This window comes from Berghia stephanieae, chromosome 11, assembly GCF_034508935.2.
Source record: "Berghia stephanieae isolate SIO BIC M18660-M18661 chromosome 11, UCSD_Bste_1.3, whole genome shotgun sequence".
In the NCBI taxonomy this organism is placed as follows: Eukaryota; Metazoa; Mollusca; class Gastropoda; order Nudibranchia; family Aeolidiidae; genus Berghia; species Berghia stephanieae.
Genome location: NC_088370.1, coordinates 29,372,373 through 29,399,349, shown reverse-complemented (window position 1 = coordinate 29,399,349; position 26,977 = coordinate 29,372,373). Strand labels below are relative to the sequence as shown.

The window sequence follows — 26,977 nt, the reverse complement described above, 5'->3', positions numbered from 1 at the left end:
ATTCGGTAATTTCCGTTTTATTAGACCAATGAGAGGAACTGTGACAAAAGCCGGTCTGTCGTCGTGTACACACGTAGACTGATGGTGGTGCCCATTACCTCAAAAGGATTCTTTTAAAACTTTGTGAGGGTAAATAACACCTAAATGTGAGTAATGCAAAGTGATAGGGGACTGCAACAACTGTGTACAAGAAATTGGAATGCATGTATTGTTGCGTTTTAAAGTTAGCACTATATTAATATTCCTTGAATACTCCTCGAGTCTACATCGGGCACTATCACTCTTACTCTTACACACTTTTTACTTTAGTCTCTATAGATATCTCTAAACTCCTAAGTCTTTTCTGTCACTCTTTCTTAGCTCTTCTGATTCCGATCATCGCTTGCTTGGCCCTCTCTCTTACCGTAGGTCTTGCCCGTGTGACTTACGTTATTTTATTGGTGGCGTTTTTATACACCTCCGTTGGAGGTGTACAAAAACGCACAGTTTTTATACACCTCCATTGGAGGTGTACAAAAACGCACCGTTTTTATGCACCTCCGTTGGCGGTGATGGTAAAGTTGTTGCTGCATACGTCCATGAGCCATGAGGTTTAAATAGTTTTAGATTGTAGTTTAGCACGCTGCTTAGTGATTACCGATGTACAATGATAATAAATTAAAGAATAATAATAATTTTTAAAAATCAAAAGTAAAAAGAAACATGGCACACAAATACTGATCTCAAATAAATAAATAATTTTAGAAAATTAAAATCGAAGTTTTTTTTTAAAAACATGATAAAAAGTTTTTGAAAAAAAAAAAGAAAGAAAAAAAAAAGCAAACAAAAACTAAGTAAATCCAAAAAAAAAAAAAAAACAAACTCAACATTGGGAATCGAACCCGGTACTTTCAAGGTTGGAGTCTGACAGCTTGTCCACTGCGCTACGGAGCCACCTGACTGTTCATCACATTTAATAAAGTCTTTCTAAAACATTATTTTACCTTCAATGCAACTTCTATTTTCTGATTTTATATTTCGATTTTTCAAATTATTAATATTTTTATATAAATTTATTAACAAAGACATCCTACAGATGTCACAATATAACTTTCGCCATGTCCAAATACAGAAACACAATATCACTGATGAAATTGGGTGGGATGCGCATGCGTGACGGAGGTGTATAAAAACGATCCGTTAAGATACACCGTCAACGGAGGTGCATAAAAACACTACGTATTTGATTATTGACTTGGAAAATCCTGCTACTTTTTTATTAGGAAAGTTTTTCTACTTTTGATGTTGGAACCCTGTCCTAGAGAGGTGGGCCTTTGGCCTACCAACCTCCGCTGCACGTCCAACTCGCCTTGAGCATGCATTCACGTAAAATATAAAGATTTTTTTTAAAAACCTACCTCTGTTTCAAAAAGTAGCATCTTTCAGCTTTCTAAGAAACATTTTGATTTATCAGAACTTTAGTTCGTTAAAAAAATACCGGCCAATCTGACCCGTTGAGCCGAATGAAAACGAAATTTTGTTGTTTACACGGTTCAAAGGAAATGCCGTAAATAAGCTTTCATGGACTTCCTGTGTTGTTTTTATAGTGTCACGTGACCGTTGGGAGAAATTTGTCGTCTGCTACAAATAATTAGACCGTGGGGGTAGATATTTTCGTTGGAACAGAGAAAAAGTGAGTATTATTTCTTGGACTTGTAGAGAGGCCTAGGGTCCACCAGCAGTCAAGTTGATTGAATAAAAGAAAAAAAGGCCTTTTTTTATCCTTCGCCACCTCCACCGTGAGAGGGGGGGGGGGGGGGGTGCATGATGAAGACGAAAGGGAGACGTGTGGCTTGGTGACGTAGAGCTTGTCAACGATGCTGGCAGATGTTCTTAACCCCTTAACAGCGAAGCAAATTTTTTGCTTTCAGATAATAGTTTGCTTTTGTCTTTATTATTGTTAACGGAGAATACAGCTTTTTCACCAAGAGAGCAGTCAGACTATCGCAACTCGGACTTCAATTGTCTATAATCGTTTTGCCGTTACTTGTCTTTTGATGAAAGAGGATTTGGTGTTAGGTCAAAGATCGAATTTGGCCGCTAAAGGTTGCATTGCTACTGGGTTTGCTCTCCCCCCCCCCCCCCCCCCTCCTCCTTTTTTTCTTCTTTTTTTTTTCAACTTAGTATTGTTGGTTGCTATTTCCTTTTTTTATGATTAGCAAGTGCCGTAGGAGTCTCACAGGATACAGGAGTACTGCATTTAACCCTTTGCCAGTGACACTGATTTTTCTGTTTTTCAAATAATAGTCTTCATTTATATTATTTTTTAACGCAGAAAAAAAAAACGTTTCCACCATAAGAGCAGTAAGAATATTGATAAAAAGCGCTTTGAGCACGTTGGGTGGATATTGCCCTATATAAAAGCTCAAGTTTTTAAATTGTAATTTGTTTTTTGTCTTTTGATGAAAACGGTAAGATTTTATTTTTGGTCCAAGTAAGATTGATATTCGCCTTTAAAAGGTTAAGTTGTTTTGTTTTTTCAGGTTTTTTTTTGTTTTGTTTTTCAAATGCAGATACGCTGCTTCTTTTTTTTTTCTTTTCCTCAACTGGCAAGCTATCGCTGTACTTACCCGCATGGCTTGCACTTGCACACACAAAAGGATACATCTAGGTCACAAAACCAGACAACTAGGTCACACATCAAGACATCTGTTTCGTTTGTTCCAAGATAGCAAAACACACCAGACGTCTTGGAGTTCGAAAGAGCTTTCCATAAAATATTTGGTATTTGCAAGACCCCCAGAAACCAATTCCCTATACAGCTCTTGTGCACGGTTACTTATGACCTTGATTTCTTTCGTACCCACCCCCAAAATCCCACTTATTGTGTGTTATAGGCAGAACATAATAAATAGCTGGGCTGCCACATGCGTGACTAAATTGGCCAAAGAGAGAATCTATACTTTGGCATTAGACACCAATTACCTGATGTCCTGGTTTTTAATCCTAGCCGAGTGAGAGAGAAAAAACAAAACAATCATACATGTATCTGCAAACAGCAGAACGTTTTCATTTTACATTGAGATGAGAAGGGGAAGGGATAACACTATGATAAGAAAGAGAGAGAGAGATGGGCGGGGGGATGGGGGGATAGAGAAATGAAAGGGCTAAGAGGGTGAAAAATGTAATTATGTATGGCATACCAGAAGCTAAAGATGGCGACAACAAGGAAGATATAAGAAAAGCCCAAATGGTACTCAAAGAGTTGCAGGTTCATGGAAACAAAGACAGCCTCAACCCTATAGAGCAAGTGATCAGATTGGGCAGAAGAGAAGATAGACCAAGACCCATGAAAATAAGTCTGATGTCAACGGATCAGCGTAACACTGCTCTTAGGAACAGCAAACAGTTGAAAGACCATAAACGGGAATGCTTACAAAAGGTGTATATTGGAGCAGACCAAACAATTATGCAAAGAGAGCAGGCCAAGGAGTTAAGAGAGGAGCTGAAGAGAAGACGAGAAGCAGGGGAAGATGTAGTCATATATAAGAAAAGGGTCATTTTCAGGGAGAAGTTTAGTGAACAAATAAGAAAGAGAGACAGCGATGTTGGAGGAAATGACTGGGATTGGGATGAGGAATGACTATATTGGAAACGTGTCAGTCCAATTGCCCAAAATGTTTCTGAGCAAGGACTCGAAGACAACAAGAAAATTCAAAAAAGAGAAGTACCAGTAAATGATAAGGAGGGGCAGCACGTGAATATGAAAAATACCCTGAAGTTCATGTACACGAACGCAGACAGTGTGATGAATAAGAGAGAGGAGCTAAAGGCTATGGCAGAAGAAGAAGATCCAGATGTAATAGCAATAACAGAAGCTAAGCCAAAGAATGCAACAACACACCCAACCATAGCAGAGTTAGGTATTGAGGGATACACTATAATAGCTAGCAGAGATTTTGAAACTTCCGGCAGAGGAGTATACTTATTGGTGAGAGAGAACCTCAAGGTTAACCCCATAGAGGAACTCACAGATCACGACTTTAGGGAGAGCGCTTGGTGCTCGATTGGAGTAACTGGACAAAGTCAGATACTAGTAGGAGTGATTTATCGGAGCCCAAATAGCACAGGAGAAAATAATGAGAGAATGTTGGAGATGATAAGGAGAGCATCACAAAAAAAGCATTCAGAGATAATTATTATGGGAGACTTCAACATGCCGGAACTGGAGTGGAAAGGGATGGACGAACCAAAAGAGGGAAGCCTGGAGGAAAGTTTCATAGAAACCATTGAAGATTGCTACCTACAACAGATAATAAAAGAACCCACGAGACAGAGAAAAAACCAAAAGCCCAACGTATTGGACTTGATATTGATGGAGGAAGAAAATGACATAATCGACTTAAGACTGAGCCACCCACTGGGAAAAAGCGACCACGCGACCATATTCCTAAAACTGAGGGCGACATCAGAGACTGTAGATGAAAAACTGACACTCAGATATAGGAAGGCTGATCTAGAGAGTATGAAAGAGGAACTGGGGCATATAAAATGGGAGGAAATACTAATCGAGGACACCGTAGGAAACAACTGGAGTAGATTTACCAGAGTACTTAACCAATGCTTCGAGAAAAACATCCCGAAAAGCAGAGGGAACCGGGTTGGGAGAAGAAATCAACCTTGGATGACGCAGGAAGTGAGAGGGGCATTACGGAAGAAGAAGGCAGTAAATAGAAGATACTCTAGAAGCAAAAAGGAAGAGGATTGGGACAAATACAAAAGAGTGAGAAACGCAACTACTAAAATAGTCCGACAAGCGCATCAAAAGTATGAGAACAAGATAGCAGAGGAAACGAAAGAAAATCCTAAAGTATTCTGGAGTTATGTAAACAGTAAAATGAAGACAAGACAGGGAACCTGTGACATAAAAAAAGAAGATGGCACTTGGGCATCTGAAGATGAAGACAAGGCAGAGGTGCTAAATCTCTTCTTTGCAAGTGTCTTTACAGTGGAGAACCAGAAAAACTTGCCAGATATTGCTAAAACAAGTAATATAGATACTACACAATGGCCGATTACTGAAGAGAGAGTAATGAAGAGACTACAAAACCTAAAGGAGAGTAAATCACCTGGACCTGACAAACTTCATCCTTACATCCTAAAAAACTTAGCAGAGCAGCTAGTAGAACCCCTAACCAAGATATTTAACCAGTCGATGAAAGAAGGAAGACTACCAAGGGAATGGAAAGAAGCTAACATCACAGCCATATTCAAGAAGGGAGACAGAAAAAATCCAGAAAACTACAGACCAGTGAGCCTGACATCTGTCGTCTGCAAGCTCATGGAACAGCTGATTAGAGAAGAAATGGTTGATCATATGACCAAGAACAAACTATTCAGCAAAGATCAACATGGTTTCATGGCGGGAAGGTCTACAGTAACAAACCTACTTGAAACAATGGATGACTGGACGAGAGACCTGGAATTAGGCAACAATTTAGATGTCATATACCTCGACTTCAGAAAGGCATTTGACAAAGTTCCACACTGGCGCCTAATCAGGAAATTGGAACAGTATCAAATTAATGATCAGACAGTCAAATGGGTCCGAGATTTCCTCAAAGATAGAAGACAAAAAGTGATAGTGAATGGAACAGCATCAACAGAGAGACTGGTAACAAGTGGAGTTCCACAAGGAAGTGTACTGGGACCAGTTCTCTTCCTGATTTATATCAATGACTTGCCAGACAATCTATCATCTAAATGTAAAATCTTTGCCGATGATACTAAGCTCTATGGAGTAGCTAATACAGAAGAAGAAAGAAACACCTTACAACAAGATTTGAAAAAGCTTGAAGAATGGTCCGAAATATGGCAGATGGAGTTCAATGTAGATAAATGTGCAGTTCTTCACCTAGGAAAAAACAACAGAGAAGCAAACTATATAATGAAAGAAAAACCCCTGCAGAAATCCAATGGGGAAAAAGACCTAGGAGTATTTATTGATAGGAAGCTAAACTTCAAGAAGCAAATTAAAGATGTTCAATCTAAGGCTAGTAAAACACTCGGAATAGTGAAAAGAAATTTCAAGAATCTGAAAACAAAACACATGACTACCATCTACAAGACTATGGTTAGATCAAAGCTGGAATATGCTAACTGCATATGGTATCCGAAGTTTGAGGGAGACAAAGACTGTTTGGAAAGAGTGCAAAGGAGAGCAACAAAACTTATCACACACCTGAAAGACAAAACATACTGTGAGAGATTGAAAGAATTAAATCTCCCGACCTTAGATTACAGGAGAAGAAGGGGAGATATGATCCAAACATATAAAATAGTAAAGGGAATAGACAGGGTAGAGGCAGGATTCCTTAAACCAAACAAGAACATTCAGACACGAGGAAACAGCAAGAAACTGAAAAAAGAACGTTTTAAAACAAATGAAAGAAGGAACTTTTTTTCATCTAGAATTGTAAATAACTGGAATAAACTACAAGAAACCACAGTATCAGCAAAAAATTTGAATAAATTCAAAGCAGAGTTGGAGATAAGCAACACCCTAGGAAACAAGTTCAATTATAAAAATTGGTCCAATCATTAATAGATGAGGAGGAGCGAAGGAGACTACACCAAGTCTAAAAGCTCTATACAGAGGTATCCAGGTATCCAGGTATAGTAAGGGGGAATGGGAAAAGATGAAAGAAACAACGGGTTGCCTGATGACGTAGATCAAAGGATTGTTACAGCGGTGTTCACGGAGCGTACTTCGTGAAATTTTAACCTTTTACAGTGACACTGATTTTTTTCTGCAGATTGTTTATGCGGAATAAATCGTTTCACCAAGAGAGCAGTAGTAAGAGTATATTTAGACTCGGGCTTCAATTAAACTATAAATCCCAAAGCTTGTCTTTTAATGATAACATTAAGACTAAGATCTGGGGTTTGGGGAGTGTAAGATCGAATCTCGCCATTAATGGTTAAAATTGTTTTGATTTTTTAAAAAATAACACACACACACACACAAACACACACACACACACGAGCGCGTGCGGTCACGACAGCGAAGACCATCTATTGCTTGTGTTGCAACAGTAAACCAGTTTACGTGTACGTAGATCCTGAGGCTAGATGCCCCGTTACCGTGTACGTAGGCACTCCCAAAAAAAAAAAAAAGAGAGACACACTCACACTCACACACACACACACACACACACACGCAGTCTCGCATCCGCTACAAACTACAAACTACTTTTGCGCACCAATTTTTACTGCACTAATGCACCAAATTGCATACCTTCTATGGACACTTTTTTCCGTATCTTTTTCCCAATAAACTTTTTTAACTGGGGCGGAACCTTGATAACAGAAACGAAACCCACACGATTTCGCGAGGAATGAATCATGAAAAAAATTAGGATATAATTTCAACACAACTTTTGAAATCCATCAAGGATTGTCCAGTACCGAATGTTTTTTGATAGAAAACAAATGCATCTTCAAATCTAAACTGCTTTTGACGGTAAGCGGTAAGTTTTTTATTTATTTTTCTGTCCAAACGAATGATTTGTCCTGGTATAGAAGCTAAGTATTGGTAACACCGGCGCAGCTCTCTAGTCTCAGCAGCAGCATTGGCTTTGACTTTGGCTTTTTTTAGTCTAGAGCTCTATCTACCTATTTTTTCTTGCTGAACTGACCGTGATTTTTATTTTTCAGCTTTCCAACTTCCATTCTCGGGGGAGTGGGCGTGGGGGGAAATATCCTCTTCCAAGATAATACAGTGAAAGTAATCTTAAGCAAACGGGAGCTGATGAAATTCAGTTCATGAACCCACTTAGTCATTTTTCAGTGCACGTTTTGCTTGGACTTGGAAGAGGGGGGGGGGGGGGCGGGAATCCAGTTCATGGTTAAAAAGTAGAGTACTGTTTCAGGTGAACATTTTTGCTGATGAAGAAAAGGGCAGTGCTATTGTTAGAAATTCACTGTGCATAATAGAGGCGAAAGTGAAATCTTAGTCTTAGTTTAACATCCTGAACTTTGGTGGGCCTCAGCCCTCAAATCCTCCCAGGCCCATCCTGAGCTCTTACTCTTAGAATCTAGCAGAGGTCAAATATTGGGATTTTGACCTGAAATAATAGTGCACATTTGTTAAGCACGGCTATTCCGCTGTATTATAAGGTTGTGGGCATGTTACAATTAAATAATATTGACAAAGTTGATGTACAAGATGTCTTATAAATTTGATTTCATCCATACACAACATTAATGAATGCAGCTACAAACACACACATGACTAGTCTTAAACTTCTGTTTTATTTTTATAAATTTGGAAATAAATCGATCGACAAGTTTTTGGGTTAGAGCTAGGGCAGAAAGTCTTCAATGGAAACCCCCCTCGGACAAGTATTTCAAGGGCGACACCATGGTCATGACTTTAAGGTGCCTTTCTACTTTTTAACAAGTGCTGGCATGAGGGCTTGAACCCCAGATTTTTAAATCAGGATTTTTATTATGGTGTGTTTGTGTGTCCAGGTGCCATTGGCATCAGTGATGTAATGTTTAATGAATGACTTCACTTGTTCCTACTGTTGTTTATGGAATTCTTTTTCCATTCCTCCTAATCCATATCGGATGGGATCTTCTCCGTGCATTTTTTCTGAGGTTTCAAATTGCTTTGGTTCTTTGTCTTTCTGAGATATTGAGCTGATATAAGTTTTTAATAAAAGGAATGTGTCCTTCTTTTGGCAAGATTAAAAACAATAAATTGAGTGATATTTCTCTTAAGCAACATGAAACATCAGACTAACAAGACACTATTACTACAGTACAGCTCGCGTACAAAGACCTCAGTTGTGATGGGAGCTTGGCTATAACAGGGTAATATTTCTTGAACACGGCAACAACAGGGGGGGGGGGGGTGAGTTGCATGTATAGTACACAGTTGTGAAAAATACTAAGCGCTCAAGAAGAAAAGAGGAAGGCACACATGACACACAACTTACAGGGGACGGAGATGAGGTGGGAGTGGGCAAATTGCAGTTATTTTGTGTACTATTGACGTTTTCAATAAAAGGCGAGTGAGAGGTGCATGACTGACCGATCAACCTGTTGATACACTTAGAACTAGTATGTTACACTTGAGCGAGGGATGTGTGTCTCGTGACTGATTAGGTAACAATGCCCAATGAATCACCACGACGGTCACACACATGTCTTGTTCAAACTTCACAGAGAATCATAATACGCAGAATGAAAAAGATTGGTTTGAAGACTGGTAGACTTTCACATTGTCAATTTAATGGTGGTAAGGAATTCCATACGATTGGAGCCGAAAATGCAAAACCACGCTCAGCAAACTTTGTTCTTGGAATGTTTTTATCCATATTTCTCAATTGGAAGCCATTGTAGTGATTTGAGGACTGGTGTAGTATGGTCCCAGAGCTTTGTCCTTGTAACAATGCAGCAAGCATTGCTTGGAAGGGACTACATCTTTATGAAAGTAAAAGTACCCTAACTTAGGCCATTTTTCTATTTTTTTTAACCTAGACAGAGTCTGCTGCCAAAAAGTTTTCAGACTTTAACTAGTTAAGAGCACTGTGGTGACTAAGGTGAAGTTTGAATGACTCTGCAAGAAAGACTACAGCAATGTATTGATTTTTGTTTCTTCTTTTACCATTTCAGCCAAAACCATGAAGACATCCCAAGGAGTCCTTGGGTTTCAGTGGCTCTTTAAAATGAGCCCTGAAAAACAAGACACCCTGCTGAAGTTGATGATTCTTGCCATTGCCTGCGTTTTGTGTAAGCTGTCAAATTTAGTAGAGTTGCAGATCTATTAAATCCCCAGGATTAGTCTTGAATCCTTTTTTGCTTTATTTGATGATTCAGTCCTTATCTCTTGACTTGTGTCATAGCAATGAAAAAAGGTCACGACCACACATACAACTGCTAAATAATGTATTTCCCCCTCCGCCAACTACTAGCATTGTCAGTAATATAGCAAACAACATTGTGCATAGTTATGGTGTGATACTAAAGGGTCTGAGGCATGTTAGCTTAGAGTTCAAACTTTTATCCCTGCCCCTGACCTAAACCCTTGAGAAAAGCATTTTACCCACAGTTTCCCCGCATTGTGTCCTGGACATACATTTTGGAAGACAGTGAGTTAGTGGAATTTTCCTTAGAGCATATGGGTTTTACATGGGCTACATCATTGCTATCTTATTCCTTGTCATTTCATATGACTGTCTGCCATTCTTTAATGAATGCATTTGATCTTCCCAAAGCCATGCAGAGGTCTTTTTACGTTTACTTCTGCTCAGATGAATATATAATATGTTTGTAAGGAATTTAAGTAGATTCCATTTATCTAAAATCCTGTACTTTTATCTGGACTACACTTTTGAATAGTCTCAAACCAAGTATGAATTGCTCCAAGATTCACTTCCCTGTTTGAACTTGTCACCTTATCTTGCTTGTTTGCTGCTTTTTGGGAGGGGTGTACTTACTTATCCGAACCAGCGACCACCTGAGCTCTAGCCATTCAGTCTTGTGCCATGACGTAGAAGTTAAACGTCTTTTGTAGTTGTTCCAGGTGACTATACTATGTATTCAAGAGCATTAACCTCTAGTAGTCTTTTATCTTTTAGCTATCCAACAACATAGTGGCCAACTGTCTTGATAAAATTGGGACTGTCCCTATTTGGTAATCTGAGTAAAATAATTTTTAAAAATTGATTTGTCTTTTTATGTGTGTAGAAATTACCCTCTCACATTCCTGGAGCAAATTAAAGCAATGAAGAGGGAGGGAAAGTTTTATAAATGACGGTATTGTGTCCCCTTTTAGCTATTTGAAAATTTGGCCCCTATGCAACAATGTCTTTTTAACAGCAAGGACGTGACTTAAATGTGTCCTTAGCTTTAGCTCCGCATTACCTTTTTAAGCAAAAAAAAAAGAATTTATTACAATGGCATCTAAAAAGGCTGCAAGTGCTCCAACAGGAAACGCACGAATTATCACCATGTGAATACAGATTTCCTATGCTTGATTATTTTCATTTTGATACAGGACTTAGCAATTTGTTCTTACTTGGTTGATCCGATTCAAGTAGATTTTTGACATGGAATCCTCAGTTTCGCAGGTCAACTGGATTTGGAGTATCCTTTTGAAGGGGATTATGCTTCTGTCTGGGTAGAACTTTTCAGTAGTTTCTAACTAGACACAGCAAAGATTAGTTTTTACTCTACTTCTGCTCTCCATATGCATGAATCAGTCTTAATTTTCTTAGGCAATAAGCTCTTAAACTGTCTTTTGATGTCCCATCACTTTATTTTTTTTTCTTGTGCTAATAATATGACCTAAAATTGTCTCTGATGCTGAGAGACATAGTCTTTATCTAAACGAAATGTTTTTAAAAGTTGTTTAGCATTCTTTCCTTCTTATCATTTCAGCATTCTCAACTCGTCTCTTCTCTGTGCTCCGCTTTGAGAGTGTCATTCATGAGTTTGATCCTTATTTCAACTACCGGACAACAAGGTTTCTTGCTGAGGAGGGTTTCTACAACTTCCATAACTGGTTTGACGACAGAGCTTGGTATCCTCTTGGCAGAATTATTGGGGGGACCATATATCCTGGTAAGTAAAGCCTCCTGAATGCAGGAGCAGATGTAAAATGATTACTTAAGACAAGCCTGTATGAAATTCAAGCAATGGCTATGTGGTCTTGTGGTATGGTACTTGCTTTTGTATCGGAAGGTCCTGTGTTCGAGCCTCGCTCGCCACATAGTTGAGTACTTGGAAAGGGCTCTTTACTCACATTCTCTCTCCGTACTCAGGTTTAAAGGTGTAAAATGAGTACCTGGCCTTTAACAGCATTGTCTCTGTCGGAAAAGAATGTAATATTGCCTAACAGGCGTTATATCTAGTCCTACATGTTAAGTGTTGCTGTTGGTCAGGGACCCCCAGTAAAGCACTTTGAGCACGTTTTGTGGATATTGTGCTATATAGAAGCTCAACTTTTTTAGTATGGCATGTAAATATATAATATTCTGACTTTGGTATTGTGTCTAGGTGTAATTTACTTGACATGCGTTACCATACTCGACACATGTCAATTAAAAATACATGCTTGTATGTAAGTATAATAAGGAGTAAGAGTACAAGTATAAAATGGATGCCTAGTCCAGCATTTTGTACAGTCTGAAACGGAAACTTGGGTCAATTTGGTCCAAACCTTACGTAAATCTTGGTAATTAGCAAGGTAAATGTGCATAAAGATGAGCATATTTAGATTTAGCAGTCAAGAGATTAGCATTTTTCAAACCTACACCCTAGAAAAAAAATTGTTCAATTGTTTTTGTTTATTTTAATTACCAGCATTTAGAATCACATTGCGCTTTTAAAAATTAAAAAATTTTCTAATGTTTTGTCATTTTCAACTGGCTGAATATGGCATTTACTTATCAAAGAACTAAAGAGCCTCTAAAATGATCAGAACCAGAACATTTTCTTTGCAGTTTATTCAGGTAGAACACCACACAATCTCCATTAGATGGCATATAGCAATGTTTTGAATTTACTTCTTAATTTTATTATTTATTTGTTCATTTCATTCAGGTCTTATGGTCACGTCTGCCATCATCTACCATGCATTGAACTTCTTCCACATTTCCATTGATGTCAGGAATGTCTGCGTGTTTTTGGCACCTCTCTTTTCCAGTTTTACCACCATTGTCACCTTTTTCTTTACAAAAGAATTGAAGGTGAATTGTTTTTGAGTTTTTTTTGTTGTTGTTGTTTTTTCATTGCTGAAGGTGGTATTTTTTAAATTAACTGTGCAATGTGGGTCAAGCGTGTTAGGTTTGCTTCGTTTGAGATTATTGAGAAATTGTTGTTCTTTTTTTTTTCTTTTTTTTTACAGTATTATTATTATTATTAGTAGTAGTATTATTATATCATTGTTTTTGTTATTGGTATTGCTATTAATACTATATATGCGCTGTGTGGCCTTGAGCAAGTCACCTCACCCTGGCTCAATTTGTGGCTGATGCCTGGGCTATTCCAGTCTTCCCTTGGAATAGACCCGAGAGACAAACTTTCCCTTTGGGATGAATAAATGGAATTTTTTTTTTTTAATTTATATTGTTGTAATCATTATTACTGTTGCAAAAGAGAGAATGTTTGATTTTTGTTAGTATTATTATATCATTGTTTTTGTTATTGGTATTGCTATTAATACTATATATGCGCTGTGTGGCCTTGAGCAAGTCACCTCACCCTGGCTCAATTTGTGGCTGATGCCTGGGCTATTCCAGTCTTCCCTTGGAATAGACCCGAGAGACAAACTTTCCCTTTGGGATGAATAAATGGAATTTTTTTTTTTTAATTTATATTGTTGTAATCATTATTACTGTTGCAAAAGAGAGAATGTTTGATTTTTGTTTCATGCACCTGCCCCCCCCCCCCCCCCCCCCCCCCCCCCCCCCCCAATAAAAAAAAAAAAGAAAAAACATACAAACAATTAATTTAATATCGATAATTTCATCTTATTTCGCGATTTGTTGATTGAAGACCTATCCTTCGCTTAATATTATATAAAGCGTTGTATGATGATTTAGAATTACAAAGAGGCATCAAAAATAATAAACCATCCTGTTGATGAAGTAGAAAGAATTCATGGAAAAGCAATAGAAAGGAAAGCATTCTCAATTACCAACAATAAAAAAAACATATTTTATACCATGAATTTGATCTTTTGCCATCTGGGAGAAGTTTTTGTCAGATTAAATGTGGAACTAACAAGTATAAATCAACGTTCGTTCCATCAGCAATAAAAATGTTGAATATTTCATATGGTACAGCAAAACCAAGGATTGATGCGTTGACTGATTGACTGATTAATTTGTCTAGATGAAGTGATCAATTGATAATGATGATAATATTTGGTGTTGAATTGCCAAGAATGAAACGAATTGAAAATGAAATGAAAATGTTAATGTATGTCGCATGCGTGAAAGAAAGAGAGGAAGAGAGAGAGGGAGAGAGAGAGAGAGAGAATGGGTAGGAGTGAGGTGTCTGTTCAATGTTATAGTTATCATATAACGTTATGACAAGTGTAACTAAATGACAAATTGCCATATTTATGGACAATAAAGATCTATTATTATTATTAAATTATCACAGATATTTTCTGTCCCCTCAACTTTTATTTCAAAACACAATAAGCGTAGAGAGATCAAAAACAGTTGGTTTTTCTAATAGTTATTTTAGGCTCAGTTCTCGTCCCAAATCAATTAATTTAATTGATTTTTAACAAATTTTAATTGCTTTCTTCTTCTTTATCAGGACACGTCGGCTGGCTTGGTGGCAGCGTCCATGATAGCTATTGTGCCCGGCTACATTTCTCGATCGGTGGCCGGTTCTTACGATAACGAAGGTATTGCTATCTTCTGTATGTTGCTGACTTATGGATTGTGGATCAAATCTGTCAAGACTGGATCCATTTTCTGGGGTGCTTTGTGCTCCCTTGCTTACTTTTACATGGTGAGTTGATTGGATGCTGGGCAAACTTGTTTTTTTTTTAAAATCCAGAAAATTTAGGATCAACACAAGTTATTTGAATGTATAGAGTTGAACATGGCAAATGAATGTAGAGATATTTATACTTTAAATATTGACTATGACACTTATTATGTATTGGATATTTAATACTCAATATTAGCAATGGGACATCGAATGCTGTTTATGAAATTTTGGTGAATTGTATCTTTGCGTGAAAGTTACACAGAGCACTTAAAGGTTTTTAGGACGTATTAGATGCGAAACAAGAGGTTTTGCATTATATATTTATAGGATGTTGTTAAAATAATAGTACGAGTATGTTTTCATTTTTGACAACGTTCCTGAGGTGGTCATAATTTTTGTCTCAGACTGGATAAAGATGTGCATTTCTTTTACCATCTACTTCCCTTCTTTTATCGAAGCCTGTCATCTTTCTTTCCCTCGTGCTTTCGATGCCTCATTAATGTTTCATGGGCCTTTAGACCTCCAAAATTAAAAACAACGAGTGGGTGGTTTTTAATTTTTATTTTAGGTTTATTTTCTTCCTATTATATAATTTTACTTTCTCGTCATCTTCCTTTTTATTGACTTTAGTGGCAATGGAATGATTGAAATGTGTTGCATATGTCGCTTAAAATCCATAAATTTGAAGAAGAAATTGAGCATGTTTAGTGGATATTATGCTCTATAAAGAAAAGGCTCAAAGCTCAAGTTGCATGTGCTGCATAAATCTCATAAGATTAAAGAACAAATTTTTTCATTAGATGCCGTTTTACTTTATCCAGCTAAGTTTGTATTTTTCTTTTCAGGTGTCATCATGGGGAGGCTACGTGTTTCTTATCAACTTGATTCCTCTCCACGTGCTCATGCTGATGTTGACTGGGAGATTCTCTCATCGCATCTATGTGGCTTATTCCACCGTATGGATATTCTCTCTCTCTCTCTCTCTCTCTCTCTCTCTCTCTCTCTCTCTCTCTCTCTCTCTCTCTCTCTCTCTCTCTCTCTCTCTCTCTCTCTCTCTCTTTCTCTCTCTCTCTTTGTCTATCTGTCTATTAAATGAATTCAAAGTTTAAGATTTTTTTTCGTTTTACTCTCCTCAGGGCAACTTTAGATCGTCCGATTTTAAGGTTATGCTTTTGGTTTTGTTTAAATGACATGATTGTTTTTTTTTTTGTATGTTGTTTACTTGCCATAAGTCACAAAAGATTTTGTTCCTTAAAGGTGTTTGCATACAAACTAGTATGGGGTGGCGTGTACTTATTTGTAGGCCTGATAACCCAAACTATGGGTTCATTGTTTTAATGGAAACACTCTCAAACCAATGCAAAAATATTGTCTATTACAGCAATGAGGATTCAAGCCCATAATTGCATTCAGTTATCAGGCCTGCAAATAAGGGCACATCGATATGGGGGTATATTGACTGATGGGACCTCATTTTCCTCCTCTGTATTTGTTCTTAGGACGATGATTAGCTCTTACATATAAATTTCTATAGAGGTTATAGAGAGTAGTCCAGACTGAGGAAACCAGCTGAGATTACGGTCCAGTAATCTGGACAATAAGTTATTAGCTGAAGAAAGGTTTTCAGTCCGAAATGCTCTGTGGTTGGTATTTTGTTCTTTTTCATAGCTGTTGTATTCATTTTTCTTCATTACGTTTTTTTCAATCCTTTCGCTTTCTTTCCATTTGAAAAAAAATTTTTGTAATGGTTTCTCCTCGTCTACCTGCAGGTCTACTGCCTTGGAACCATCTTGTCTATGCAGATTTCCTTTGTGGGCTTCCAGCCTGTACAAACCAGTGAACACATGGCTGTGAGTATTGTTTCTATTATATTTTTTTTTTCCTCAACCACAACCTCCCAGCTTTCGTTTGTCTTGTTATCTAAACACTATGCCCCTTTTTCTTTTTTGAATGTAGAATTTAATAGTTACATACCTGCCTACTTTTACAGATCGTCCCATACCTGCTGAATCTCACGAATTTTAGACAAATTTCATGACCAATTACGAAGATACTAAATTTTATGGAAAATTAAGAATTTTAAATTCTCAAAAATACTTGAATAGTAATAATTATTGAAAATGATGATAATAATAATAATAATAATAATTATATTGGTCATGATAAGCTACTACTATAATTAATAATGATGATAATAATAATAAAATTAACAAAGCATTTCTACAGGTCATAATCATGACGATGTCATGTTGAAGTGATCATCAAAGTCAATTTGTGGTTGTTCGTACACAGTTTCAGAAATTGCTTATTTCCTTTTCAATTTACTAAAAATTGACATAAAAATTATTAAATTTGAAGTTTTCAATTTGGCAGGTCTGTCGTCCGTAATTATTACGGAAATTTGGTAGCATTTACCAACTTACGGAACTGGAATAAATATTGTGGATTTTGATTTATTAGCAATTTGTTGTCAGTGTTGGAGACAACATAATTTTATTCTCAAGTTACTACAGTGTTAAGAGGATTAAAATAAATTCCCTTAAAGTTATAAAGGCTACTGCTCAGTTCCACACCCAAGATAGCTGAGTCAATCACTCGCTTGTAATGGTTTCTGTCAACAACAGCAAAAAGATCTCCTGCGTGCCGTGAATAAGACCTTGATACCCTCTTGGCTCAACCACATTGTTGTGTGATATCACATTACTGAAATGTTATCATTCATAACGGATGAATTTTCTGTTGGTTACTGATTTTGACATTTTCAAGTTGGCAGGTGTGTGCTGATAATGGTGCGTTGAGAGCTTTTTTTCTTTTTCATTTGTTTTGTTTTTTTTTATGTAGTGCAATTTCCTCTAAATGGGCCCCTACAAAGCGCTTTATAGGGGGTCCGTGGCCAACAGCAACACTTGTAGGATGTGACATGATGCCTGTGAGGCAATATTACAATTTTTTCAGACAGAGACAACGTTGTTACTGACCAGGTACTCATTTTACACCTGAGTTCAGTAAGAGATTGCGAGTAAAGAGACTTCTCCGATGTTTCAAGTATGTGCCGTGCAAGGCTCGAACCCTAGGACCTTCTGATCCGAAAGCGAATGTCAAACCACAGGACCACATAGCTGCACTGTTGCTTTCTGGTAAAGGCAAAAGAAAATAGGCTTATTATTTAGTTAAATGTTAAAAATCAGAGGCGTTAATATAAATTTTTATTCTCCCTCTCTTTTCCAGGCCTTGGGTGTGTTTGGTCTATGCCAAATCCATGCCTTTGTCGATTACTTGAGAGCCAAACTGTCCAAGGAGAACTTTGAACTTCTTTTCAGGACTGTTATTGTCTTTGTGTGCACCTGTGCATTGGCATTCGTCGTTGTGGCTACATTCTTGGGCAGTATCCTTCTTTAAAGACATCCATAAGTGAATAAGGAAATGTTTATATGTTCATCATGATTCAATTTTTGTTATCTTTGGGTGTGATTAATTTATTTTTTATTTTTTTAAATATTTTTTTTTCCACTCACAATCTGCATGATATATGTTTGATTTCAATTTACACTCTGGATAAGGTTTACAAATCAATCCATTTTTCTTGTATTTGTTGGGTTTTTTAAAGATTGTTATTAATATGTTTGATTCTAATTTTACAGCTGTTGGTTTCAGACAAAGTGACCATTTTGTATTTGGACATTCTGGGTATTTAAAAGAAACTTACTTGCATGTTATGATGTCATGTTTGCATGTTTAAAGGGTGCAGTTTGATTGGTTACTCCTGATTTAATCTCCGAAGTGCTGGTTGGTATTTCTCTCCTATACTAACCTCCCAGCTATTTCCTTTTATTATATTGCTTGTTGAGAGTGCAAATGTTTTAGATCTGTCATTGGATAGCCAAAGTTTATCCTGATTTTTACAGCATGAAATGGACAATAGCAATTGCTTGCTGTACTTTCCACCAGATGTATCAGAACCAGCAACCCGACCGGGGGGGGGGGGGGGGGGGGGGTCAGAAAATAGCTCAACTGCACCTGGGATCGATCTTGGTCCCATTGCATGTGAAAAGAGATACCAACTGAGTGAGCTATTGGGATCCCCATATATTACAAATGGTGCTGTTAAATGCAATCATTGAGAATGTGTACAAATTTGGTTAGACTCTGTTCCTGGGAACAGGAATCGTTTGCAGAATAAAAAAAGTTATATAATTGATTTGATAAATTGGGATTTTGTTGTGTTTAGGAGTGGGGCAGGCTTCAGCTGTGTAAAGACCCAATCAAATCTTTTTTTTTTTTTAAACATGCAATAAAAAGTGATTCGAACTCTCCAAATCTGGTGAGCTGTTGAAAAGATTTAGAGTGGGGCCATAATTTGACTCTGGGATCCTGGTAGTTCAATTAGTAGAACACAACTATCTGTTAACTCTCTCCTTACCAGCTATTTTCAGAATTTGACCTGAAATTTCACACTCACTCAACACAAAAATAAATTTTTCGGACAGATTAGTAAGGAGTATATGCATTTTGTTCAGAAAAATGAGCTCTGCAACACAGTGTCGAGTTTTTATAGCTATGACTAAAACAGAAATGAAATTAGAACAAGAAACTTGTTGGTTACATTGTAACTAATGTGACGATTTTCCTTTGGGTGGTAAGGAGTGGGATAAGGGACTGGGATTGGTCTTGGGTTCGGTTTATGATTTTTTTTGGTCCTCTTTGATTATCTTGGTCTGTTCGATCTGTGATATATTTACATACTATCAATTTAGTAACATGAATAGTAAAAGAATCGCTTTAAACTCGTATTTAATACTAGGATAATAAACAATGTGAATTTTGCTTCCTTAACCAAATTTTTCAAAAGAAATTGCACCATGGACTGGAAGGTTCTACTCCCTGTTGGATCCATCTTATGCCAAGAACAACATTCCCATCATCGCCTCTGTATCAGAACATCAACCTACCACCTGGAGTTCATTTTACTTTGATCTTCAACTTCTCATGTTCCTGTTTCCTGTTGGCCTCTACTATTGCTTCGTCAAGTTGACGGATGCCAACATCTTCATCATCATGTATGGAGTAACCAGCATTTACTTTGCGGTGAGTGGTTTCACTTTTATTTTCTCTCATTCATTTCTATTATAAGACTTGTCAGACTGCGGTCATATCGGTAGCAAGCAATTGTTTAACTTCATTTAAAATTACAATCGGGTTCCAGCTCTGGCCGTTGCTGCAAAAGACTGCTTTTTTTCTTCTTTTTTTTTTCAAACATTTTTTTTTCATGCATCAGGCAAAAGTTGGATATTTGAGTCTTATTTATTTGAGCAGAGAAGGTCATTGTTCACATTTATAACTGTCTGGATTCATAGTAAAGTAAATCAGGAGGTCTGAGGTTTGATCCCCAGTTGAGCATTCAGATTTTTTGGGGTAGTTTTTTTCTTTTGTTTTTCATTCTTGGTTTGTATGGCACCGTTTCACACAAACTTTTTCTTACTGTCCTATATGTGCTTCAGGCCAATTTACACATTTGCAGTTTAAATCGTTCTTGCAGGATGTAAGTTGTCTTAATTCGGAATTTTTTCTCCATGTTTGAATGTTTGCCATTGTTCACTGGATGACTTTTTTTCCCCCATCATGTTGCTACCACGACACACCCAATCTAATGCATAAGGTGTCAAATTATCTAAGATCTTACTTTTTTTTTTAGGTTAGCACATTTTTATTCATTGAAGTTTGGATTTTTTCCGTAGAAGGCAGAGAATTTTTTTTAAGCCTGTCACATGGCAGTTTACATTATCAGTCTTACAGTTCATTTGATAAAATACCACAACAATTGAAGTAAGGTTTTCTATAATTTACGATTGATGATTCCATTATTGTTAATAAGAGAGAATTACGGCAGTGTACTCGGTGATAAAACACTCACATAAAACCTATTCTATCTCTCTGGTTTGGGTTTGTGTTCTAGTTCCACTGTCTGTGTCTTTTTTTTTTTCTGAGCAACGATATAGTTCACTTTGTGATGCGGCACCGTGGTTGACATCTGGCTTTTCCTATTTTCTTGTGACACATCTTAAAGGATTATATTTCCCCTCTCGGTAGGGTTCTTGACCTCTCATAGTGGACAGGGGTGTCACTTGCTGTGTCCTCTATACCCCAATTTTGTTTTCAAGTTGCTTTCTGTCTATGTCTTGGAAAGAGATTACTTGGTTTTGTCCTTTCTTTTGTCAGGGTCCTTGGCTGAGAATGAAACAGTCAAATTACGTGTATAGTTAAGGTTTTGGGAGATGATTTTTTTTATTCCTTGTAAATCATCTCTCTGTTACATATTGTTATATGTGTTATTTTGAATGTAGAATGTAAGCAATTGGGTCTTTTCCTCAAAGTTGGCCACTGTGCCTGTGTCTAGACTTTTAGATAATCTCAGACAATCCACTGATAGTATGCGCTTGGAATTTACATCTGTTCCTTATTTGTACTTTTCCCCTTTGTCTATGAATCCATTTTGTTCTTGTTTACCAGTGCTGATGTGACCCTACATGTGTTGCAATTGTCATAAGAAAACAAAGACACCTGGGTTGTTCTCTATTATCGAATGAAATATTTTCTCTAAGGAAAAATTATATTTAATTTTTTTTCCTCATTTGACAGGGTGTGATGGTGCGTCTTATGTTGGTGCTGGCTCCAGTGATGTGCATCCTGGGTGGCATTGGCGTGTCGGCTGTGCTCGTCACCTACATGAAGAACCTGGATGGTGTGGCCAAGAAAGAGAAGAAGGGAAAGAGGGCTGAGATCTCCAACTATCCTCTCAAGAATGAGGTTTGATCTCTTTTTTATTTTTTTTATTTTTTTTTTTTTTTGCTTTATTTTACTAGCTTATAAGACTTGCCCCTTATAAAGATTTAATCTGAAAATGAGTAATGAACAAAAATGTAAAAAAGTAAAATAACAAAGAACATTTCAAGCTTGTAACCCTTCTTCAGCCAATAGCAAAAAACAAAATCATCAATGTATCATTTAAAATCCAGACTGACATCAGAGAAATATTTGGCATGACTGTCCGCAAGTAAAACTATTTGTTATTTTGTTCTTTTTCATCTAGCAGATCAGTATCACTTTAATCTGAATACTTCAAATTTGGACAATTATGGATATTTTCCCCTACATTCTGATTTTTAATCCAAAGTTTTTGGGAAAGAGTGATAAGAATTAGTTTTCCAAAACCTAGCAAAGTCACCCAAGTTTAGAGTATTATTATTTATTACTGCCTCCCTTTTTTAAAACTTTTTTTTTCTCCACCATATTTTTCCATAGATTGCTACCTCTGTAGTCCTGACTGTCACTGCCTTCCTCATCTTCTACACCTACCACTGTACTTGGGTTACGTCTGAGGCATACTCCTCCCCCTCCATCGTACTCTCTGCCAGGGGAGGTGACGGCAGCAGAATCATCTTTGACGACTTTAGAGAGGCATACTATTGGCTAAGACACAACACCCCAGAGGTGAGCATAAATGGAACGATATTGGAGTCACCCAGCTCTTTGATGCATTTTTAGACAGCCGTTTTAATGATTAGTTCTCACTAAAGTCTATCACTCATTGGTTCTCACTAAATTCTATCAATCATACACATCCAAGGTTTCACGTAGTCACATCTGTATTGATACGTGATATCGGCTGGCAGGTGTTGTATTTTACCTTAACACATACATACCTGCCAACCATTCCTTTTTTTTTCCGTCATTGACTCTAAAATTCTGATTTTTAAAGAAAGATATGTTAATGATAAGAAAGGGTTTGGGGGAGGGGAATGGAAAAGGTGAAGAAAAAAATGAATGAATGCCAAAAAGGAGGTAAGTAAGAAAATGAATTGCACACCTTTTCCCCCTTCCCATAATGGAGGTGATTATTTTGGCACCTGTACCAACTGCCATTATGTGTTTGGTTATTTTGATGCTGAGCTATCCATTGGAAAGAAATTCTTAATTTTTGTATCAAATTCTTATTTTCTGATGTTCTGGTTCCACTTCGGGAATGTAAAGGCTTGGCATGTCCGCACATCGCAATAATGTTTATATATTCCATTGAGCATTCAAAGAAAAGGATGTGCCAGACATAGAGGTTATTCTCATCAGGAACAAATCTCTTTTATTTTCCATTCAATTCGTGTGAACCCAGATGCGATTTCCCTGTAAATGGAGCTCTATATTTTGTCACTAATTTATATAATGTTCATCACTTTTCATTTAATGAATGGCTCAAAGTTTTCGGCTATGTGGTCTTGTGGTATGACACTCGTCTTTGGATCAGAAGGTCCTGGGTTCGAGTCCCGCTCTGAGCGATGCATAGTTGAGTCCTTGGAGGGGGGTTTTTTTCACATTCTCTCAGCATGCTCAGCTGTAAAATGAGTACCTGGCCATTAGCAGCGTTGTATCTGTCTTGTCCTACATGTTAAGTGTTGCTGTTGGTCATGGACCCCTGCAAAGCGCTTTGAGCGTGTTTAGTGGTTATTGCGCTATATAAAAGCTTGTGTGAAATCGAATGGTTATATTTTTTAGGGTTTGTTTTTGCCAAGCTGATGCCATGCTCAAACTACACAGATTTTCTGAAATTTACCCAAACTGCTTAGCACTTGGGATTACATAAGAGGTCTGAGGGCTCAGCAGGTTATGGGTTAAATCGTTTAATTTTTGGGAGGATTTTTCAAATACATGATGCCAAGGTGATGTCATGTTTTATATGTGTTAAATCATATGTCTATCTTTTTGTTTGTTTTTTTTTTTTTTTTTTGCAGGATGCCAAGGTGATGTCATGGTGGGATTACGGTTATCAAATCACGGCAATGGCCAACAGGACCATACTGGTAGACAATAATACTTGGAATAATACGCATATATCTCGTGTTGGACAGGTCAGTGAACGTGGCTACCTTTTATTCCTGTTTGGTAATCTTAAAGTTAAAGGTTTTCCATTAATTTGAACTCTGAACCATTCAGCAGTTGTTGAGAGATTTGGATTGAAATTGATTTTGGCTCTTGTTCTATTATTGCATTCAACACGACTTAGACATTCTGAGATCCAACCCTCAGAGTTTAGTCAATCTTATTGTTTCTGGGTGGAGTTCCTTACCTCCCATAGTGGGCAGGGAGGCACTTACTGTGTTTTCTGTCCCCCTATATCTGTTTTCCAACATGCTTTTTGTCTTTGTCTCGGAATGAGATTACTTGGTTTTGTCTAGGCTCTGGCCTGATGCCCTATCAGGGAGGGAATTAGTCAAATGTATAGATAGAGTTTTGGGAGATGATGTTATTTGTCTTGTAAATGATCTCTCTCTGTTATGCACTGTATTGTTTTGCTTGTATTATATATGATTTGTAAACATTTGAGTGTATCCCTCTTCTCTTAGTTGGGACCTGTGCTTGTGTCTGAATGAGACTTTTAGGTGATCTCAAAGAACTTTGATAGTGTGCTCTTGGAATCTACATCTACTTCCTATTTGAACAAATTCCCCTTTGACTTCCCCTTTTTACTGTCCCATTTTCTTCCTTTTTTACTGGCTCTGATGTGGCCTTAGTGTGTTGCTGTAAAACCCTTAAAAACAAACAACCGATCTATTGTTCTTGCAGTTGTTCGGTCTTCAGGTGTAAAAAAATGTTTGTAGTTTTGATGTAGCACTTTTCACAGAAAGTACATTGCTTTGTTATTCTACAGGCTATGTCCTCCACAGAAGAAAAGGCTTATGAGATAATGCGTGAATTAGACGTAAACTACGTCTTAGTCATTTTTGGAGGCTTGACCGGCTATTCCTCTGATGGTAAGTATGATGCCATTCCTTAGGTTTTTTTGTTTTTTTAATTTCTATATGAATACCAGCTTGAAGCATTTGTGACCACTTGAAATGTGTCATTGTTATCAGCCTAGACATGATATGTGTCACTGTGGTGTAGCTGTTCGATCTTTGACTCACAACATTACCATAATTAGGCCCATATTGTACTGTGGTGCCTAATATTACAAAGAATTCAGTAAAAAAAAATTCTGTGTAAATATATGATTTTTACTAAGAAAAGTGAGACACGAAAAGGATCCGTAAAAATGATATGCTGTAGACCTGAAACTTTAAATATTTATAATTTTTAGGAGATAAAAATGTAGTCGCTATATTAACTTTAAAAATCAACAATTAAGCCCCGCAGGGATTGAATAACATTTCAAACTCCTTACAATTATGTAGTCTGGCATCAAGATAAGTTTTCATTAAGTTTTAATGACTTTGTGATACATAAAGTTCTGAACATGGAGCCAAAATTTCGTAAATCTGCGAATTTTTCATAATAGTCGGCAGGTCTGCTGCTTTCATACAGTGGACTCTGCATAAAGTCAACACCTCTTGTTGGCCCCGATTTTATTCCGTTGATAGTGGATCAAGTAAACCAATCTTTCTGGTCCAACGGGGTTGGCTTCATCGGAGTTCAACTGTCTATTCATTTTGTATTGAAAAATGAAACATTTCTTATATTCAGATATCAACAAATTTTTGTGGATGGTGCGTATCGGAGGCAGCACAGACCGTGGCAAGCATATCAAGGAGTGGGACTACTACACTCCCCAGGGAGAGTTCAGGGTGGACAAAGAGGGGTCCCCTACACTTCTCAACTGTCTCATGTACAAGATGTGTTACTACCGATTTGGTTCAGTTTACACTGAAGGAGGTACGTTTGTTTTGCATTTTTTTGTGGTTATATTTTTCAGACATATACCATACCACTGGCTGAAATGGAAGTAGTAGTCCACATGTGGATGTTTAGGGAATGACTCCTTCAGGAGTTGATAGAAACTAAAAACAATACAGAATTTGACAGGGTCTTGGAGCATGGAAAAAAATATCAAGAATGAAATTATCACAGCGTCTATTATGAATATATGAGCGAGGTGCTTGTGTGTTTGTCGTGAAATTCACAAGTGTGAACTGTAGTCTGGATCCCCTATTTAAGGGGCTTCTACTAAAGCGACCATGAGGAAGAAGTCACATATTTAAAAATTTGGCCGGAAAACTTGTCCTGCAAATATCATTCGTTTTGAATGACCCTCATCTTGGCAAAAGCTCTCAAACCTTGAGTAAAGAGCTTTTTCCAAGGACTCAACTATGTGCCAGAGCAGGTTTCGAATCCTGGAACTTCCAATCCGAAGACAAGAGTTGTACCAGTAGGCCGCATAGCCACACATATAAGTCCCAAATTTTCTGTTCTTTGTGTTCCATTTGATAATGGATAAAGTCATACAATCAGTATTTGACTCTTCTGTAGGAGTATGATTCATTTCAAATTACAAAGATTGAATTTGTTGAGTAAGACAGTTAACATCTTATCTCACATTGCTCTTCATCTCTACTCTTCAGGAAAACCAACTGGCTATGACAGGGTTCGTAACACAGAGATTGGAAACAAGGATTTCAGTCTGGACGTGTTGGAAGAGGCTTACACCACAGAACACTGGCTTGTTAGGATATATAAAGTCAAGGATTTAGAAAATAGAGGCGTTTAGAGCAATGATGTCTCGTAGCTTTAAAAAAAAAAAATTATTATTTAAATTTTAAAAAGTTATGAAAGGATAACATGTACGACTTCATGTTATCAAAGTATGTTTGTTATTTTTTTATTGATATTTTTTTAATGCTAAAAAAATAGTTTGTTGCATTTTATTTTTTATAGAAATGTTTTTTTTGTTTTGTTTTTTGCTGCTGATCTTTTTTTGTTTTTCATAAAAATGTAAGTTATGGGGGGGGGGCTGTTACAAAATTTTCAAAGAACTGAGTAACAAAAATAGAAATGAAGTTATTGGGGATGTATGGTTCTTACAGGCTTGATTAAATCATTGCAATTAAATTTGACATACAAGATTTTGTACAGGGGTTAAATTCACAAAAATTTCTTTGTTTTTACTTTGGATCAAATGTAATTCTAGGGAACAGTTTTTGAAAAAAAAATTCATGCTTTTTTTTTTAATCGCAGCAACAGGGTGATATAACAAAACCGTTTTGTTTTGTTTTTTGTTTTTTTGTTGAGGATTAAAATTGTATCCTCATGTCACAGTTTCCATGAATAGTCTACTGAGAGTGAGGGGTCGTTTGATATTTCTTTTGTGTGTCATTTACATTGAATGGGTCATGATTCTAGGTTTCTGCCAATATGATCACTGTTTGCCAAATAATTGAAAACCAGCTGTTAATCGTTGCCAAGACAACCATAATTCTAAACCAAGTTTTGTTGTTTGTTTTGTTTTGTTTTTCTCTCTCTCTATTTTTTCTTTTTATAAAAGGCTTGTTCATTTTGCCTTACTCTTTTTTTTCTACTTTTTTGATGTGATGAAATAGTTTATAAGACGAAAGAAAGGTAAGAGTGCAAGATCACTGTTGAGATGTTATTTAACCACGTTTCGGCTGATTTACTATAATAATAAATATATATAAAAATAAAAAATGGTTAAACGAAA

The 26,977-nt window shown here is 37.0% G+C and overlaps 1 protein-coding gene across 3 annotated transcripts; it reads left to right on the top strand.

Moving 5' to 3' along the window:
* The first annotated feature begins 30 nt into the window (after nt 1-30).
* On the top strand, nt 31-26,977 carry LOC144956299 (dolichyl-diphosphooligosaccharide--protein glycosyltransferase subunit STT3A-like). 3 transcript variants are annotated; one of them, XM_078886790.1, is made up of 15 exons: nt 31-146; nt 9,661-9,777; nt 11,428-11,610; nt 12,592-12,737; nt 14,320-14,517; nt 15,345-15,455; nt 16,269-16,349; nt 17,728-17,884; nt 19,349-19,584; nt 21,136-21,303; nt 21,799-21,987; nt 23,280-23,396; nt 24,197-24,299; nt 25,009-25,197; nt 25,884-26,977. In XM_078886790.1, the coding sequence occupies exons 2-15, from the start codon at nt 9,669-9,671 to the stop codon at nt 26,027-26,029; spliced, it is 2,133 nt and encodes a 710-aa protein (XP_078742916.1). In that variant the 5' UTR covers nt 31-146; nt 9,661-9,668; the 3' UTR covers nt 26,030-26,977. The 3 variants fall into 3 exon arrangements, with proteins under 3 accessions (XP_078742916.1, XP_078742918.1, XP_078742917.1); XM_078886792.1 differs by lacking the exon at nt 31-146 and adding an exon at nt 7,136-7,508; XM_078886791.1 differs by lacking the exon at nt 31-146 and adding an exon at nt 7,176-7,501.